Source organism: Cupressus sempervirens, chromosome 8 (genome assembly GCF_028749045.1).
Source record: "Cupressus sempervirens isolate cs-2001-9-10 chromosome 8, ASM2874904v1, whole genome shotgun sequence".
Taxonomy (NCBI): domain Eukaryota; kingdom Viridiplantae; phylum Streptophyta; class Pinopsida; order Cupressales; family Cupressaceae; genus Cupressus; species Cupressus sempervirens.
In genome coordinates, this window is record NC_143125.1 from 585,943,044 (window position 1) to 585,960,431 (window position 17,388).

The 17,388-nt window shown below is 37.2% G+C and overlaps 1 protein-coding gene across 3 annotated transcripts in view; it reads left to right on the forward strand.

Annotated features, from left to right (window-relative positions):
• Positions 1-17,388, forward strand: part of LOC149543796 (pectin acetylesterase 8-like) — a 245,235-nt gene that overhangs the window by 118,704 nt on the left and 109,143 nt on the right. For 2 of the 3 annotated variants that reach the window (XM_089798478.1, XM_089798480.1), the window contains 2 exons: positions 6,187-6,266; positions 8,073-8,159. In XM_089798478.1, the coding sequence (XP_089654604.1) occupies positions 6,187-6,266; positions 8,073-8,159 (167 nt within the window). The remainder of the gene's footprint in view (positions 1-6,186; positions 6,267-8,072; positions 8,160-17,388) is intronic. The other variant, XM_089798479.1, reaches the window with a different exon arrangement.

Consider the following 17,388-nt stretch of genomic DNA (forward strand, 5'->3'; position numbering starts at 1 on the left):
AGTCCTGCCATCCTGTGGAGGTCTTATAGGGAATTTGGAACAGGCGGATAGAGAGAAAAATGTTTGACAAAATGAATGCCGGTTTAGATCAGGGAAAGGAAAGATTCTTACAATTATTAGACACGTTAGCACAGGGACAGCGATCAACAGAGCAAAGAGCACAGGAACAGAGTCAGAGATTTGAGCTTATGATGCCTTGTCAAATGGGGTTGAATGCTAATGTGGGTGGAGGAAATAATCAAAATGTTAATAACCAGAGTGGTAATAATCAAGATGGGACACATAATGGAGGCGAACAAGTTGGGAACAATTTCGGTCATGCACCCCAGCAAGCTAGGACAGTGAGTTCAAGGCCCATGATTCCCACGTTTCCTCCTAGAGCCACAGAGCAGCCCGTACCAGAGCCCCAGATCATTGATATACAGGACCAGTTGAGGAGAGATTGGGAAGCCGGAGGTCCCGATTTTATTGCTGCAATTACCTTTAGGGAGTATATAGATGTGTGGATGAAGCATATGCCATGTGGACATGACAGGAACCAGAGCTATGAGCTACGGAAGAAAGTAGGGAAACTTTAGTTACCATATTATGATGGCTCGGGGAAGTCTATAGCAAGAGCTTGGGTTCAAAGGCTTGACACATACTTTCAAATGAACCCTATGCCTGAGGAAGAAGCTATTAAGTATGCAGCAATTCCCCTGGATGGGGTAGCACACAAGTGGTGGCATCATGGTATGGTCACTATGGGTCATGCACACATTACCTCCTATGTGGAGTTTAAGGAAAGACTGATTGAACGTTTTGATAGGCCTAAGGATCGTACCTTCCCTATGACAGGCAGAAATTTGTATGAGGAGTTTAACAGACATGCTGATTCAATACAGGGAGACATTAGCACATCTTCAGGTAATGGTTTATTTGCATCATCTTCACAGGTAGAAGGGGTTATAGACGTTGTGCAGGTTGAGCTAGAAGGTGATATCACAGGCACACCGGATTCTGCGATTGACACAGATAGTGATTCCAGTACAGTTGGGCTAGATGAAGTTACAGCAGTTGAGGATACTATCATGTTTGAGGATAGTACAGTTGATCAGAAAGTGAGCATTCAGGACATTGCAGAAAATGAGTATCAAGCATAGTTGGATGCTTCTTCACATGAGATAGAGGAGAGACAGAAAGGAGTCACAACAGGTTCTTCTTGTGACGACTTACAACAGATCAAGGAAGATGCAATGAAGAAGGAGGAGAAGGAGGTTGACTGGCTTTTTCATGCACTGGAGGATACTCGAAATTCCTTGGTGTGTACTCGGATGGCTCTCCAGGATTTTGAGAGACACGTGGACGAGCTTTGTCTTGAGGTGATTTCAGTTCGGGAGTTAGCGCGTATAGCAGGGACTCAGTTTTCTTTTACAGTGGAGTCACATGATGATGATATGAGTATGTCTAGCATTCACACTCTGGATTCAAAGATTGTAGACAGGTGCGTGAAGTCAGTTGCTATTGTTCACATTAGTCAGGTGAGAAGTTTACTTGAATTGCCAGCTGGTTTCCGTTCATGGATTAGATGTTGGGATCCTTATCTTAGTACTTGGGATCATTTTGACCGGAGATATTTATCATTCTTTGGTAGTAGTATCTATTGCACCATCATGGACTTGATTAGTAGTTTGCCAGATGTAGTTCTCATCCATGCCAGCAGCTTGTTTGATGCTGGAATTAGTTTTTACACACCTTTGTTGGGCATTGTTCATGTATCCAGTCGACCATTCTTGTTGGAATGGGTTGATGATCTCTCAGATATGACAAAGTTTACAGAAGAGTCCCAAGATCTGATTATTACAGATGACACCCAGGGGGATGTTGTGGACAGTTTTGAGGACTTAGTCTCCTCAACAGTTTCCTTTGATACAGAGGTTTATGTTGATGCTTCAGTCACTCCATTTGATGATACAAGTTCAGCAGTTGGACTGCAGAATTTGGATGGCAGTATTACAGACGATAGCTATTATGAGGTTACTCCTTTGAACAGTGTACCAGGGGTAGAGTATAGGAGTTTGACCAGCCAGCACAATCATGTGTCTAGTCAGCTGAGAGTTAGTGAGCGAGACATTGCTATCGCTTGCAAGCATTTTGATGCTGCTCGTCAATTGTTAGCAGTTTATGGATGGGGTTCTCCTGCTAGTGATGAGCAGGGAGGTAGTTATCTTTCCTTGACAGAGATCCACTCTTTATGGGAGGCTATCCGGATTCTGAGATAGAATTATATGCAGTTGGTAGCCGATAGAGATTATCTTATGGAGTGGGGCAGTACAGCATATGACGCATTATTGGTTAAGGAAGATGAGGTGAGTAAGCTTACTCAGCAGCTCGAGGTGACTTGTGAGATTCTTGAGAGTACACAGTTGGCTTTCGAGGAGTCACAGTTTCGTTTGGCTAAGGTGACCATGGAGTTAGAGCAACTGCAGTCTTTACCAGATTCTGTACAGTCACAAGTTGTGGTGTCTGGTGATCCGAGGATGTCCATGGTCGAGATTGTCAGAGACAGTGGAGATGGGGATGCATCCATCCTTGATACTAACATTGGCATATCGGGTTCGTTCTCACTAGAGTCAGGTTCAGTTGGGTTGGGTGTTGCAGCAAATTGTTGTGGTATGCCTGACATGGTGGTGGCCTCTAGTACTGATGGCACGGAGACTAGAGATGTTGTATCAAAGATCATTTGTGATGTTGGTGAGCCGGCAGTTGGCATGGTTCCTGCTAGTGATACTACTCCCTTGGCGATGTCTTCGGAGGTAGTAGTCAGTTCCAGCTTGGTTAGTGATCGATTGCAGTTAGTTTCATCTGGGTTGCAGTCTGAGCCACTGACTAAGATTGGCGCATTCTATCGGCATTACACTGTGAGGTATGCTCATCAATTTACCTTCGATGACCATGTTGATGAGATAATGATACAGAGATATACTTTGATTCCTAGTGCTTGTCATCAGTTATGGGATGGTTTGACGCCACAGGATGAGAGTTGTGATGGGCATGACATGGTGATAGGTTGTGCGGTTGATAGCTTGATAATACATGACTTAGAGCAGGAGTTTGGGAGTGATGCTTCAGCGGTTGTTGTTATTGATTCTACGCCTTTGGCTATCACATCTCCTGACTTAACTGGTGATCAGTCACAGTGGGTTGTATCACTTGTTCATGGTGAGCTGTTGACTGAGGTTGGTTCTTTTTATCAGCATTATACTGCAGGGTATGTACATCAGTTAGCATTTGATCCATGTGTTGAGGAGTTGATGGCAGACAGGTTTGGATTGGGCTCTCATTTTTGCTATCTACCGTGTAATGACTATTCACCATCAACAGTGCATGGGTGTTATGGTTATGAGATAGTGGTCGGTAATCTGCAGAGTTGTGTTAACTGCAACAGATGTACAGTGTGTGGATTCTCTGTATTTGGTGCAGTTTCATGTGGGAGTGGTCACTATTGTAGCAGAGTTGGAGTGTGCATTCCACATAACACGGTGGGTTGTGTGGATGGTGTTTATTATGTTGACAGTTTGGGTGATCTACTCTACTTGGGGTCTAATATTTTGAGAGTTTGTGCGTCGTGGGTTTCTGACTGTGGCAGTTGTGATTTTGGAGTTTGGTTGAGCTGTAATTATCAGTTTGATTATGGATTCCTCTTGGTTATATTGCAGAGGATATTGTAGGAGCCTATGTTAATTAACATTGGTATAGTTCATGACTACATTTGGGATCCAGGCAGATTGATTGGTTTATTGTTCAGTCATTGCTTGGGGACAAGCAATTTCAGGAAGGGCGGACTGTCATGTCCCATTTTGGAGGCAATTTGATTTAATTAATTTAATTAATTAGGTTTTCCAAAATAATGAATATTTTATGAGGATGACTAATTAATTATTTTAATTAAATAAATAAGTGGTATTAAGTTAATTATTTATAAAGTTATCAAATAAATAAATATTAAAAGGTAACTTTATATTTAATTAATTTAATAAAGTGACTTGAATTATAAAATATTTTATAAAGTCACTTTATAAAAAAAAATCAAGAGTTCCCCTTTTGAGTACATACATGGACTTTGTAAAAGGAAAAAAAGAAGTAATATTAAAACTCATGTATTATCCCACATTGGCAAGACGGAAGCGTGGAGCAAGTGAGGAAGGGATTAAAAGGAGGATAGCTCTCATTTATTCATGGTTGGAAATATCAAAGAAATTGGAGAATTTTCTGGAGGTTATGTCTCAATAGTTTGAAGGACGAAATCCCTTCAAGCTGAAAATCTTGACGCCATTGAAAGATATGTTCTTGAGATTCAACAGGGTAGCAATCCGAAAAAGCAGAAACGAAAAAGCGGTCCGAAAAAGCGGAACCGAAAAAGCAGGCAGAAAAAGCAGAATCGAAAAAGCAAGCGAAAAAAGTGGAACTGAAAAAGCAAGTGGAAAAGACGGAATCGAAAAGGCAAGCGGAAAAAGCAGAACCGAAAAAGCAAGCCGAAAAAGCAGTTCGAAAAAGTAAAGCAGAAGGGGTAGCATTAAAGGAAAATTATTACAGCCATCTATAACTAGGTTCCCTTGTTAGTATTGTTTTCTTTTAGGGTATTATAAGTTTCAGCTGTAAGTGTGCATTATGCCAGCATTGTCATTTTGGTAATCCATGTAAATGCCAAAGTCTTGGTCATATTTCATGATCATTGTATTAGAAATTTGATTGCAATCAAAAAGATAATAGTTGCTGGTGTCATTTAAGCAATTCAATCTCATTATTTATCAGCTAGATAGTTTGCATACCAACTGTTTGCAAAAATGCCAGTTGGCTGTAGGTGTTCTTTTCTCATGCTTAGATCATAATATATGCACTGAATATTGTCAAAATTAGGAGCACACTCATGTTAGGTCATTGTGTAGTTCATTGTAATCTTCTATTACTAGATTCTCATTGATGCAAATTGGAAAAAGTCATTTAAAGCAAGCTGAAATACTATATCAGTCATATGTCTCTTGCATGTGAATTGTTTGACAAAATTCTTTGAGCCTTCAATCAGCATCTTTGAGAGCAGATTTGAGGAGGGTTATTACAGTGGTATCAGAGCTTGCTTGCAAAGTGTTTGACGAAATGTCAAACAAGTGAAGTATAAAGATTTTTGGTGTTTGAAGAAGTTATAACCTGTTGGGGTTATTACACCCCATCAGACATGTCCTATTGAAGAGTTGCACCCCTTCTTAATAATAGTGATCTATCTCTAATTTGGTGTTGTACTTTCTCTTTATTAACTTATTAATATTCTTGTATAATCTTATATCTTACTAATTGATTCGTTATCTCTTGAATTTATAGTTTACTTATTATTATATTCATTTATGATATTAAAGTGCTATTTTATTAAGTATGCTTATAAGAAAAATATGTTAATTATTATTTATATTCTGAAGTACTAAGTCATCATTGAATATTATCTCTTATTAGTTAATATCTTCATGAATATTGTAGATTAAGACTACTTAATATTTGCTGCTAGTAATCAATACTTTTATGATATTCATCTTATATTCAATATTGTTATTATTATTTATTAAATATATATTTATTTATTTGTAATATTTGATAAATATTATTTACAAATATTATTCAAAGGATTCATTATATGTAAATATGGGGTTATGACATTTTCTTTTTAGTATTTCAGTACAACTATAACTCTTTCGGTCTCTACAAATTATAGTTGTATGCAATAGTCTAATTTTTTTGTACCATCCTAAGATTAATTATTATTTTGGGTTACCCATGGTTGGAGAACTTGCCATGTTTTTGAATATTGTTGTTGTCTATATATGCATGTTCAATTTAGGTGCATTGAAAAGATTTAACATTGCAAAAGCATTTGTTTGTGACTCTTAAAAAACTTTTAGCCGTTGCAAAATTCCTTATATATGTTACCTTGGGTTCGACTGTTAAGTTCTGAAAACTTCATTCTTGGAATTATGTGGCTTCTGTTGCTTTCACTTACACATTAGATAGAATCAAAAAATTACTTATAAATTTTTTAATTTGTTATGCCCTTGTATTCTGATAGATTTGAGTCCTTGCCTTTCATTGACGTTATACATTTAAAAAATATATCTGCATTTCTATTTTTGGTTTTTTGATATAAAGTTTTTGTAGCAGATTTTTATAATTGGAACAGAGTCAAAGTTCGATATTGCGATGGTGCCTCATTTTCTGGAGATGTAGAAGATGAAAATGAGGTGATTGAATTCAAGAGATTTTCTGTTATTATTTTGGTGATTTGGGTTAAAATAATTCGAGTCCTCGAGATCTATTGTGGTCAAGATCTAGAGCATGTATTCCTTTTTTCTTTTCAGAATAAATTATGCGTTATAATTTAAGGAGGCTTGTTTATAACCTATCAGTCGCTGTTTGTATCATTAGCCCAAGTTTTGCTGTGAATTTGTTTATAGTAATATACGAACTAATCTCTCTGCCTCTGATATTCCTCTGCACAATAACAATCATCCAATCCTGAAAATGGTCTCTGTCATGTGACATGTACCTTCAACTGTGCATGTATCCTTGGAAACAAATTCCAACAAACCTAAACTGGAAAGAAATAAAAATGATGATGACGAACGTAACCAATACAAAAAGATAATAAATGTCAATTTTGAACTGAACTAGGTGCCTTGCAACTGGGAATTGTTAAACTTGTAGACAAACTCAAGTCCAAATAAACGTATGTATGTAAGATTGAGTCACTCAATTCCTTTCAGCACAGAATCCATCCAAGAAACTCCATGCAGGAAAGAAAGGAATGTCATCAAGCCATCCCAACTGCAGCAAAGTTTCCAGCAACAGTAGTCCTGTATCAATTCTCACTGGAAAGTGTATATTCTCTTATGTCTAAGTTGTAACCATTAAATATAAGCATTCAACACCAGAAGGACCACCTATGCCAGCATGAGAAAGAAAACTTATTCCTGTCCATTACATGTGAGGTATCCAAAATCAGATTCAGTTTACGTGAATTTATAGATTAGAATATAGCAAAGGAGTGGGACAGTTCCTAATTTCCCCCTGAAATACCCAGCTTTCTAAAGTTGAGCACAAAATTTGCAAATGGAGCATATAATGCTACCATAAAAGAAAGCAGATCATCCATCTGTAATTTGATAGAAATAAACATTTGGATGAACAAATCATGATATACTAATACACGCAACTGACTAAAAAAAGCCGATGAGACTCAAAGGTCCAATTGGCAAGAATAATTCTCGAAGGATTGCCTAAAGCATTTCCCATCCAAAAAAGCAATGAGTTTGAGTTTGTGAATGGGCATAAGCTTCAAAACTACATAGATTTATGTAAATTTCATGATGAGAAGTACAGCATGCAATTCGAGTTCATATGTTCATTTCTTAAGAGGGTTTCGTAAAGATATTTATTGTTAAGATATTAAGATTATAGAAAAAGGATGTTGTTCTTTGTTTTTGTATTGGTCGCTATGATTATTAACACTTTTATTTTGGATTTAGTTTGTGCTCATTATTTATTTTTTCAGTTATTGGAATATATTTAATGAGCTTTTCAAAATTAAAAATAAGATTTTATATATGATCAATTGATAAATGTATTTCTACACTTGTAGTTCCATGTTTTAGTTCTCTTAAAACAACTTATTGAACACTATGTTAGCACAGACATTAGCTAAGATTCAAGAATAGCAAGCTTCTGGATAAAAAAATTGTGCATATATTTTTTTACGAAGCTTTCTAATCTTCTTTGACTACTTATCAAATGCATTGCATAGACAACTCTTAGACTATGACAAGAATTGTTATTGATTGCTGTAATTCTAAGCAACCGGATGTGTCTGTTGCATGCCATTGTATTTTATTGCACATGCATTTTGGTCACTTACGGTTTATTTTCTGTTTCTTATTCTTTAGTTAGATACATGTGATTACACACGAGTATTAATTTGAATGTCATCTGAATGATTTTTTCCCTTAAAAAGATGCACTAACTAGCATATTTATTTCCTTGAGACTTATTAGGAATACAAAATTTTTTTTAGAGGTCAAAGAATTTGGAAAGCTGTTATGGATGATCTCTTGGCCAAGGGTATGAATAACGCTAATCAGGTTTCCTGCTCTCCTGTCCACATACATACTCCTACTTGTGTGTGCTAAAGTTTATTAAAATAATTTCGTGAATTAGTACTTAAATTGTAGAATATTGTCAATTATTAGAATTAAGAATATTGTACTGGTGTAATATTTAATATTTATTTGTGCTAGCAATGTTCCCTTCATACCCACTCCCCTGCTATTACATCAATTTTCGAAGGGTACAAGTCAAGAAGTTTTGAAAAATTTGACCCTATTTGCTTATGCAATTTGGTAAAGATGTTTGCATGTTGCTTCCAAGTTAAACAATAATGGAGTTGCATATTATAATTTTGTAAATGCTTGTGGATGCGGTGACATTGAACTGCAATGTGTTTCCTGTATTCATGAAATTGTATTGCTAAAAGGCTTCAGTACTCCCTAATTGTTGTAGAGTGTAAAAAGCCCCCTAATTGTTGTAGAGTGTAAAAAGCCTTCAGTACCCAGTGACATTGGACTAGATTGTAAAAACAAACATAAAAAACCAAGAACAAAAAAAAGCCGAAGCACAGTTCTTGTCATCTAAAGGTCATATATAGTCTGCATTTGTGTATTTTTGCAAAGATTTTTGTTCATGCTATTATGGTCTAGGACATACTCCATGGTACCATTGACATATCTCACAACTTGTTTTTCTACTTTCTAGTGTGAAGCCTTAGTTTTCTGCATAGATCTTGAAAGTTGATGTTTGGCTTAGTGTAGGTTAGGTAAATGAGATTCTGAGTGAGTTGTGTTGATGTTTTGGCCCAGAAAACAAAGATAAACAGCAATATAAAAATTAGAAAATGGCACAAAAGACACAACTTTATCCCGGAAAAACCCTTCCACTTGATGGGAAAAGCCAAGCCATAACACCAAAATATTTCTTTTATTGATAATAAAAAATGTTCAAGTACAAATTTTCATTTGATTTGATATATTTAAAGAATGGAGAGACTCTTCATCACACAACTGAAGCTCTTTTCATTTTCCAAATAAAAATTCTTCATATTTCCATACTCATGCCTCTTTGCATGATAAATGGCACATGTCTGTATAATATTATTTCAAATATTATTACAAATGTCCTCTTCAGCTGAAGATGACCATAATGTTCATATTTCTATTTCATAAAATCACAGATAAAGATCTCTATCACAGCTACAATCGTCGACATTCCCTCTTAGCAAGAGAGAGATCTTTAGTAAGGCAGGTACATGTAGCTGCAACTGAAGATATTAATGATATTTTTCCAACATATAGATTCTCATTAAAACATTTTATCTCAGCATAACATAAATAACCATAGTTACTTATAAGCACATAAAATCAAAGTCATGGAGTCACACATATGACTTCCACCATGCCTACTCATAGGAGGTGGACCAAGGGCTTTCACTTCAAACTTCTCCCAGAGAAGAATGAATTTCCACCATGCCTTAGTGCAGAGGGTGGACCAAGGGCTTTCACCTCAAACTTCTCCCAGAGAAAAATGCATTTCCACCATGCCTTAGAGCAGAGGGTGGATCCAAGGGCTTTCACCTCAAACTTCTCCCAGAGAAGAGTGCATTTCCACCATCCCTCAACACAGAGGGTTGATATAAGGACTTTCACCTCAAATTTCTCCTAGAGAAGAGTGCATTTCCACCATGTTTCAACGCAGAGGGTGGATACAAGGGCTTTCACCTCAAATTTCTCCCAGAGAGGAGTGCATTTGCACCATGCCTCAATGCGAAGGGTAGATCCAAGGGTTTTCACCTCAAACTTCTCCTAGAGAAGAATGCATTAGCTACTGTGATTATCTCTCAACATAGACTCTCTCTCTCTCAATAGGGACATCTTTGTTCATCACAATAAGATATTTGATGTAACCTGCCTCTGAAATTAATATATCTCCCTTTGAATATGTATCTCATCTCATTGGTTCTTGTTGCACCTTGCAACCAAGAGAGATATTCATAACTCATTAAATCAACTATAATTGACATTACTGCTAGGAGCATACATCATTCCTAGTAATATAACATAGAATACTTATTTCTTTTGCAAATACTTCTATGATGCCAAGTGATTATTGACGCGGAATTCAGGAAGAAATATATTAGAGCAGAATTACCAAAAACAATTTATTAAGTTTCTGAAAAATAATAATCTCATCAGTGCTAAATCTTAAAAGCTTCATGATCACACATAGATCAGAGTTATATGTATTGCCTTCAAAGAATTGCTTACTTTTCAATTGCACAAATTTTCTGAACTTTCATTTTGATATAGCCAACCAAAATTAGTATGAAAGCTATACCTAGCACATTTTTATTATTTTGCCAAATTTATATACAAGAACTTGTATTTTCTACAACATTTTAAAAATATGTTACCCTACATAAAAATATAGTTATTGAATTTATAAAGCTAAGAGCATCCGGAAGAAGTATACTTGAGCAGTTTAGCAAACCTTACTTTCAAGTTGAAGCATATATATTAATAGTGATAGTGATCTCAGATTTTTCTCCAAGTCATGCTAAAAATCTCCTTAGAATATTTTGACTATCCCACCCACAACCAATGGCTTCTAATCCAAAACGAGAACTCATGGAAATGATAAAGCACAAATAATCACTTATTAGCTATCATGCAGAACCCCATTGAATGATTTAGCTAAATTCTGAAACAAGTAGCTTTCCTCCCAAAAAACTGTAACACGACCCCCAGAGAGTGTCAAACGATGCCCATCCTAAACTTCAACTCAATGACTCCTCACCATCCCCTTTTCCATCACCGCTCATGTCTGGTCAGATCATTCTACTCATACAATGAGAAAGGGCTATGCACCCGATGCCTCGACCTGGCTATGAATTGGTAAGACCAGCTTTACTACAAAAGGCACACACTTAACCTTTCTTGGCCTAGAGGGAGAACAGGGCTTTCCAACAGTAATCAAGGTTGGAGATATTGTTACCGGCTTAAAAGAGATGACAGGATGCATGAACACGACCATTTCACCAAATCATTCAAGAATTCCATCCACTATCCCGGACTAGTTCTGTTCAAACCTGCCTGGCATAACCTACAGAATGCTCATACTAGACTCTGCACTAAGAATTATCTCATGCATTCATCTTTCTCCAAAAATAGATTTGATGACATGGGTCCACGGTGATGAATTCCCATCTAGAAGGAAAATGAAGAGAATACCATGATTAGGATAAGACTTAGATTTGTTCAGACCTACTTCTCAAATTTACGCAGCCAACACACCTCGAAATACATTATCCATGCGATTTATATAACTGACGACAACTCCCCTTTATTTACTTAAAAAAAATAAAAACTCTGTTGCACAGAATGAGTCTGCCAACATGTATAAAAGCTCGCAAATTGAAGACAAAAAATGCCCAGATTGAATAAAACATGAACCATCACATAAAAGAGCGGTGCCAGAAAGAGGTAAAACATCGTCTACACACCACAATTTCTATGAGATCACACCAAAATGACACTACCACATACAAGAGACTATGAAAATGCTCTCAAACTACTCATAACAAATAAAGCAACCAACCAACTCCTGAAAGATCATGCACACAAACACTCATCTGCAGATCACCATGCATAAAGGCAAAACATAATCTGACATGCCCTGTAACAGCATCAAAGAAAAGCCACGTGCAAAAAGTATGATCTCAATTAGAAAAGAAATTGATAGCTAAACTAAAATGCAGAGTCACGCCCTTCAAGTGATGACAGATACTGAGAGAACAAAGTGACATGATGAAAGGAGAGGTAAAAGAAAACTGACGAGCATAGAATATGAGACAATGTCATTTCATAAACAAAAGCTAAAAGTTTAGCGTAATCTGTCGGTACAGTTGAGCTCTTTGTGATGCTAAAAAATCACATACAATACTCATGGCTTGATACCACGTAATCTTGATCCCTCAAAGCATCTCAACTCTTGAAGAAGCTCAAATCAATTCATCATAGGAATGAATAATTTATCTTGCAGTTATAAGCATTTCAACACTCCTAGATTCCCTATGAAATAACAATCTCAGATAGAAACAAACATGGACTAATGAACAAAATAGACTCTAACTAATGTTTTTATCCAACTACCCTCTTATACCATGTCGATGTTTTGGCCTAGAAAATAAAGATAAATAGGAAAGTGAAAATTAGAAATGGCACAGACACAACAACTTGAGAAAACCCTTCCACTTGAAGGGAAAAACCCAGCCACACCAACAAAATATTTCTTTTGTTGATAATAATAAATGTTCAAGTACAATGCTTTTCACTTGATGCGATATATTTAGAGAATGAAGACTCTTCATTACACAACTGAAGGTCTCTTCATTTTCCAAATAAAAACTCTTCATATTTCCATACACATGCGTCTTGACATGACACATTTCTCTTTATATAAAAATATATAAAATATTATTAAAAACGTCTTCTTCAGTTGAAGATGACCATAATAGTCATATTTCTGTTTCATAAAATCAGAAATACAGATTTCTGTCACAGCTACAATCTCCAACAAGTTGGGGATGAAGGGTAGCATTATTTTGAAGTGATGGATCACGTTTATAAAGATGCCTAGGTGGACCATGATTGGGAAAGAGTTTCTGCAATGAGCCACCAAAATTGGGCAAGATAGGTTACCTTGGCTGAAAGATTTTTTAAACATTGTTAGTTAGGAGGCTTTCGAGGAAGGTGATTAAAATGCCTGAAAAATCTCTTTGAAGATTTTATTGCATTTTGGATGTTGTCCTAGTTATATAAAGGTTTTGTAATGTCCCCATTTTCGGCGAGCTTCTGCAAATGATCTAATCTGTTCATTATATGACCTTCGTTAGCTGATAGGGTGATTTGGGGGTCTTAGTGGTGGGCTTACTAATTTTAGTAAGTATAAGTTGGGCGGTTGCCATATTTGGCAGTGTAGATGGTGGCATTGTCAGTTGGTCATCGCCTGTAGTGGATTGGGCTATTAATTGCATGGGCTCATATTTATTAATTAGTTATTGAGGTCTCTTTATTATAATAACACTTCAATCGCATTTGGGAAACTTTGTGCCAATAGGGGTTATAAATATGAGCACATTTTGTTGGAAAAGCATCCGATTATTGATTATCTATTTGCTTTTGTGGTTTTGTGAGTATTTTTGATGTTGTTGGTTTTTGTGCCCTTGCTGAAGTGTAAGGTTTCAAGTTTTAGAGATTTGAGCAGTAGAGAGGAAGTGGTTTTTAATTGCGGACTTGCAGTTTGAGTTTGGAGTTTGTGAATTGCAAATAGTAAACTGCCTTTACAATTGGAGGAATTTTAGTGTGCAAATAGACCTTCCGTTTTACATTCTGTGGCAGAGTTTGAAGTTGTTCAGGCCCTTTGATGATTATAAGGTGTGGAGACTAGTTCGTTTTACTCGTGTGTCCAATTCGAGGATCCGCATTGTGTTGTGGTGACCTACAGTTAGCGAATTAAGTCCTGCGATCATTCCCAACTAACCTACATTCATACCAGTGGCCTTGCGTCATCTTTCCTAGCTCTATGACCTCTCTATTTGCCTTGTGACTTGTATTCTTTGAGCCTTGTTGTGGCTCCCTCAAGGGTTTGGATTATATTACGTGCATTCACGTGACAAAGAGGAGAACTTACGATCTATTTCAAGGTTTTGTGTGTGAGATGGAAATAATTTGGGTGCTCTACAAATTGAGTTAGAGGAGTCTATAGCCAACGAATTAATTTTGGAGCTGTGCGTTGTAGTTGGGCATTGTTGTTCTATATATCATCCAAGTTTCAAATTCTATCAATGTGTAATTTATGTAACCACAGTTATAGAATTGACATTTGTGCAAGGAAATCAGAATAAGGTCAATCAAGAGTTTGTTATTCCTTACAAATAACTTCTTTGCATTCCATAATATTCCATGATTGCTTGGCAGATTGTGTTGAGGTATACAATTTGTCATTACTCCCACTATATTAATTTTTGCTAAGGAGAAGTTTAATTTTTCTTTTTGCTAGAGGTTGTTCAGGAATTTGTGAAGGGATTCACTACAATTGTTGTATCAAATTGTGTGTTGGTTAATTTGGAGTTGGTTGATCACCCATTTATATCTCTTGCTGGGCGTTATTTTGCTATCCACACTTTGGGAGACAATGTTTTCCATATCTTCAATTACATTTGTTTGTTGAAGAATTATTTTACTACTGATAGTCTTCATTTCAGAGGGTTTCAAGGCATGTGTTACCTGGCTCATTATAGATTTTGCCGGTACTAGTTATAGGATGTTGGCACAAGTTTGGGAATAGATAGAGAGGTCCAGGCTACATTTCGAGACTTGGCTGTAGGACAGAACCAGATGACAGGTGTGTTGTAGCAGCTTTCTAACACTCTACAATAGATAACACTCCCTTGGGAACATAGTAGGAAGAGGGCTCAAGATGTTTTTGTTGGTTCTCATAGATCTTGAGTTGATGATAGAATCCCAAATGGTGATAAATAGAGAGATGGAGACCGCGTTCGAGTTGAGGATCGATGCAGGTTAGTTGATAAAGCTGACTTATAGGAGGCGATGAGGAAGGCACAAGACTTATAGTTATCTTCTTGAAGCAAGTTGCTCGAAATTTTTTGTTCCTTTGCCTCTGATGAGGAGTACTTGCCGGTTGTTGAGGACAAGGGGAAGTCAGGTTGAAAGTTTGATGACATATCCAGAGAGGACCCGAGGAGGAGACAACTTTTGTTTTGGTGCAAAGGGCCTTTCTCTAAAGGTCATACTTGTGCATTGAGGCCAAAAGGAGCAGCAAATTGTGGCATGTGGGTTTATACTAATGTTGTTGAGGCAGAGTCATCACAACAGGCCGAAGGATGAGGATGAGTATGGTCATAGTGGCAGTAGAATATATACAGTGACGAGTGTTGAAAATCTAATATTTGACTCACATGTTCAGGACTTGCATCGGGTGCGGTGTTGCTCTGTGCCTGAGTTGGAATGTTTGCAGGATGATTGGGTAGGTACAATGAAGGAGAGTGTGTTGAGATCTCTTATGGACTTGTCTTTTAGTGATGTCCTGGCTTTTACATCATCAATGAAGGTGTTGAGTGTTATGTTACAGGTCATGTTATTTGTTTTGATTATGCTACTGGCATGCATTGGGTTCAGTAATGGATTTCTTGAGGACAAGTAATCTTGGGTAGGGAGTACTGTAATGTCCCTATTTTTGGCGAGCTTTTGTGGATGATCAAATTAGTTCATTCTAGCGACTGTCCTGAGTTGATAGGGTGATTTGGGGTCTCAGTGGTGGGCTTACTATTTTTAGTAAGTCTAAATCAGGTGTTTGCCATATTTGGTAGTGCAGATGGTGGCACTAGCAGTTGGTCATCGCTTGCAATGGATTGAGCTATTAATTGCATGGGCTCATATTTATTAATTAGTTATTAAAGTCTCATTAAGATAATAACACTTTATTATAATAATTAAAGAATGTTATAAAATGATGTTGTGGTGGTGAAGCTTCTTAAGTGAAGTCACATTTGCAAAACTTTGTGCCAATAGGGGTTATAATTATGAGCTCATTTTGATGGAAAAACACCTGATTATTAATTATCTATTTGCTTTTGTGGTCCTGTGAGTATTTCTGAAGTTGTTGGTATTTGTGCCCTAGTTGACACATAAGGGTTTGAGTTTTGGAGATTGTCTGAAAATTGTATTGCCAGGTTGCTACTGAGGTATAGCAATTGGTCCTTCTCAACTGCGTTGATTGTGCTAGAGAAGTTATTTTATGTTAGTGGATTTATCTGATTCTTAATAGTAGAAAGGAAGCGATTTTTAATTGTAGACTGTTGTCAGTAAAATCTATACCGTAGCCGATAGGTAGAATAGTATCCGAACGGGCGCATGACGCTTGAGTCACCTCTTCAGAAAGGTATATGTACACCGTCCAAGATGGACTTTGGAATCATCATTGTAATCAATGTATTGGGATTGTAATCATTGAGTACATATATGAATAAAGTATTTGCTTTGTGTTGTGTCGTGCTATACTACATGTGTTAAGTTCTTTATTCTGTACAGTAAACATTTCATGCCATTGCTAGATGAACCTGGAACGAAGGAATGTGAAGAAGATTAATGCCGAATTTGCTTAACAAAGATAGGAACAAGGTAAAAGACAAAGATGAAATATGTACAACACAAGAAGTTTTAATTTTAGCACAACAGGCAGAGCGCAGGCAGAGGCTTTGGCAAATTGCCGAGGGGCACCGAAGGGGTGAAGAGGCATAGACGAAGGGTGTGCACTCACCTAGTAGATTGAGGAGTGCCGAGGAATTGCTGGAGGAGACTCGATAGCGGTTGAATTTGGTGGAAGAAACAAAGGAAGAGTTGCTTAACCCGTATATGCGGAGGGGAGAGTGTTTGAATGAAAGGGAAGCAACTCGCTCGGCTCTAAGTGCCAAGGGAGCACAAGCATGAACTTTTCATTCACGATATACCGGCCAAACAAATACAGGCAGAGAATTGAACAACTTCACTTGAAGAAGACCTTTCACCAAGCAACGTAGTTGTTGAAAGCAAGGCTGTGATTCGGAGCAGCGCAGGTACTTTGAACAACGTGGGTGCTTTGAACAGCGTGGGTGCTCAACAAGTACCTAAGAATCAAAAGAAAGTAATGATGGAAAGTCCCAAAGAAAAATTACCCAAGTTTAATAGTGATGTTATAGCAGATCCAATCTGACATTGCAAAACGTGTGAAACCATATGGACGGCAAATGGCGTGACAGATGAGGACGATTGGATGAGACAGTTCCTAGAAACTCTGCGAGGTGTAGTAATTGACTGGTTTTCCGATGCCGACCCTCAGTCACTGACTACATGGGCGAATGTTAAAAAAGAGTTCATAGCAGAATTTAGATTGCTTCGGGACGATAATGAAATAGTAGCGGAGATATATAGTACTAAGCAAGGGAAGAACAAAATTGTTTAGGCTTGTGTCAAATGATTGAAAGAGCTGGTTGGAAAGATGGAAAGTCAATCGGTAGATGGTTTGAAAAAATGATGGTTTGTGGAAGGGCTACGGCCAGCTTTGAAAAAGAAGATGAAGATTGTACCATCGATGTCGTACATCGACGTGTATACTCGTGCAATGGATTTAGAAAGTGAACAAAAGACAAGTAAGAAGAAAAAGCATAAATCCTCGGATTTAGACGATTCATCATCTGAAAGT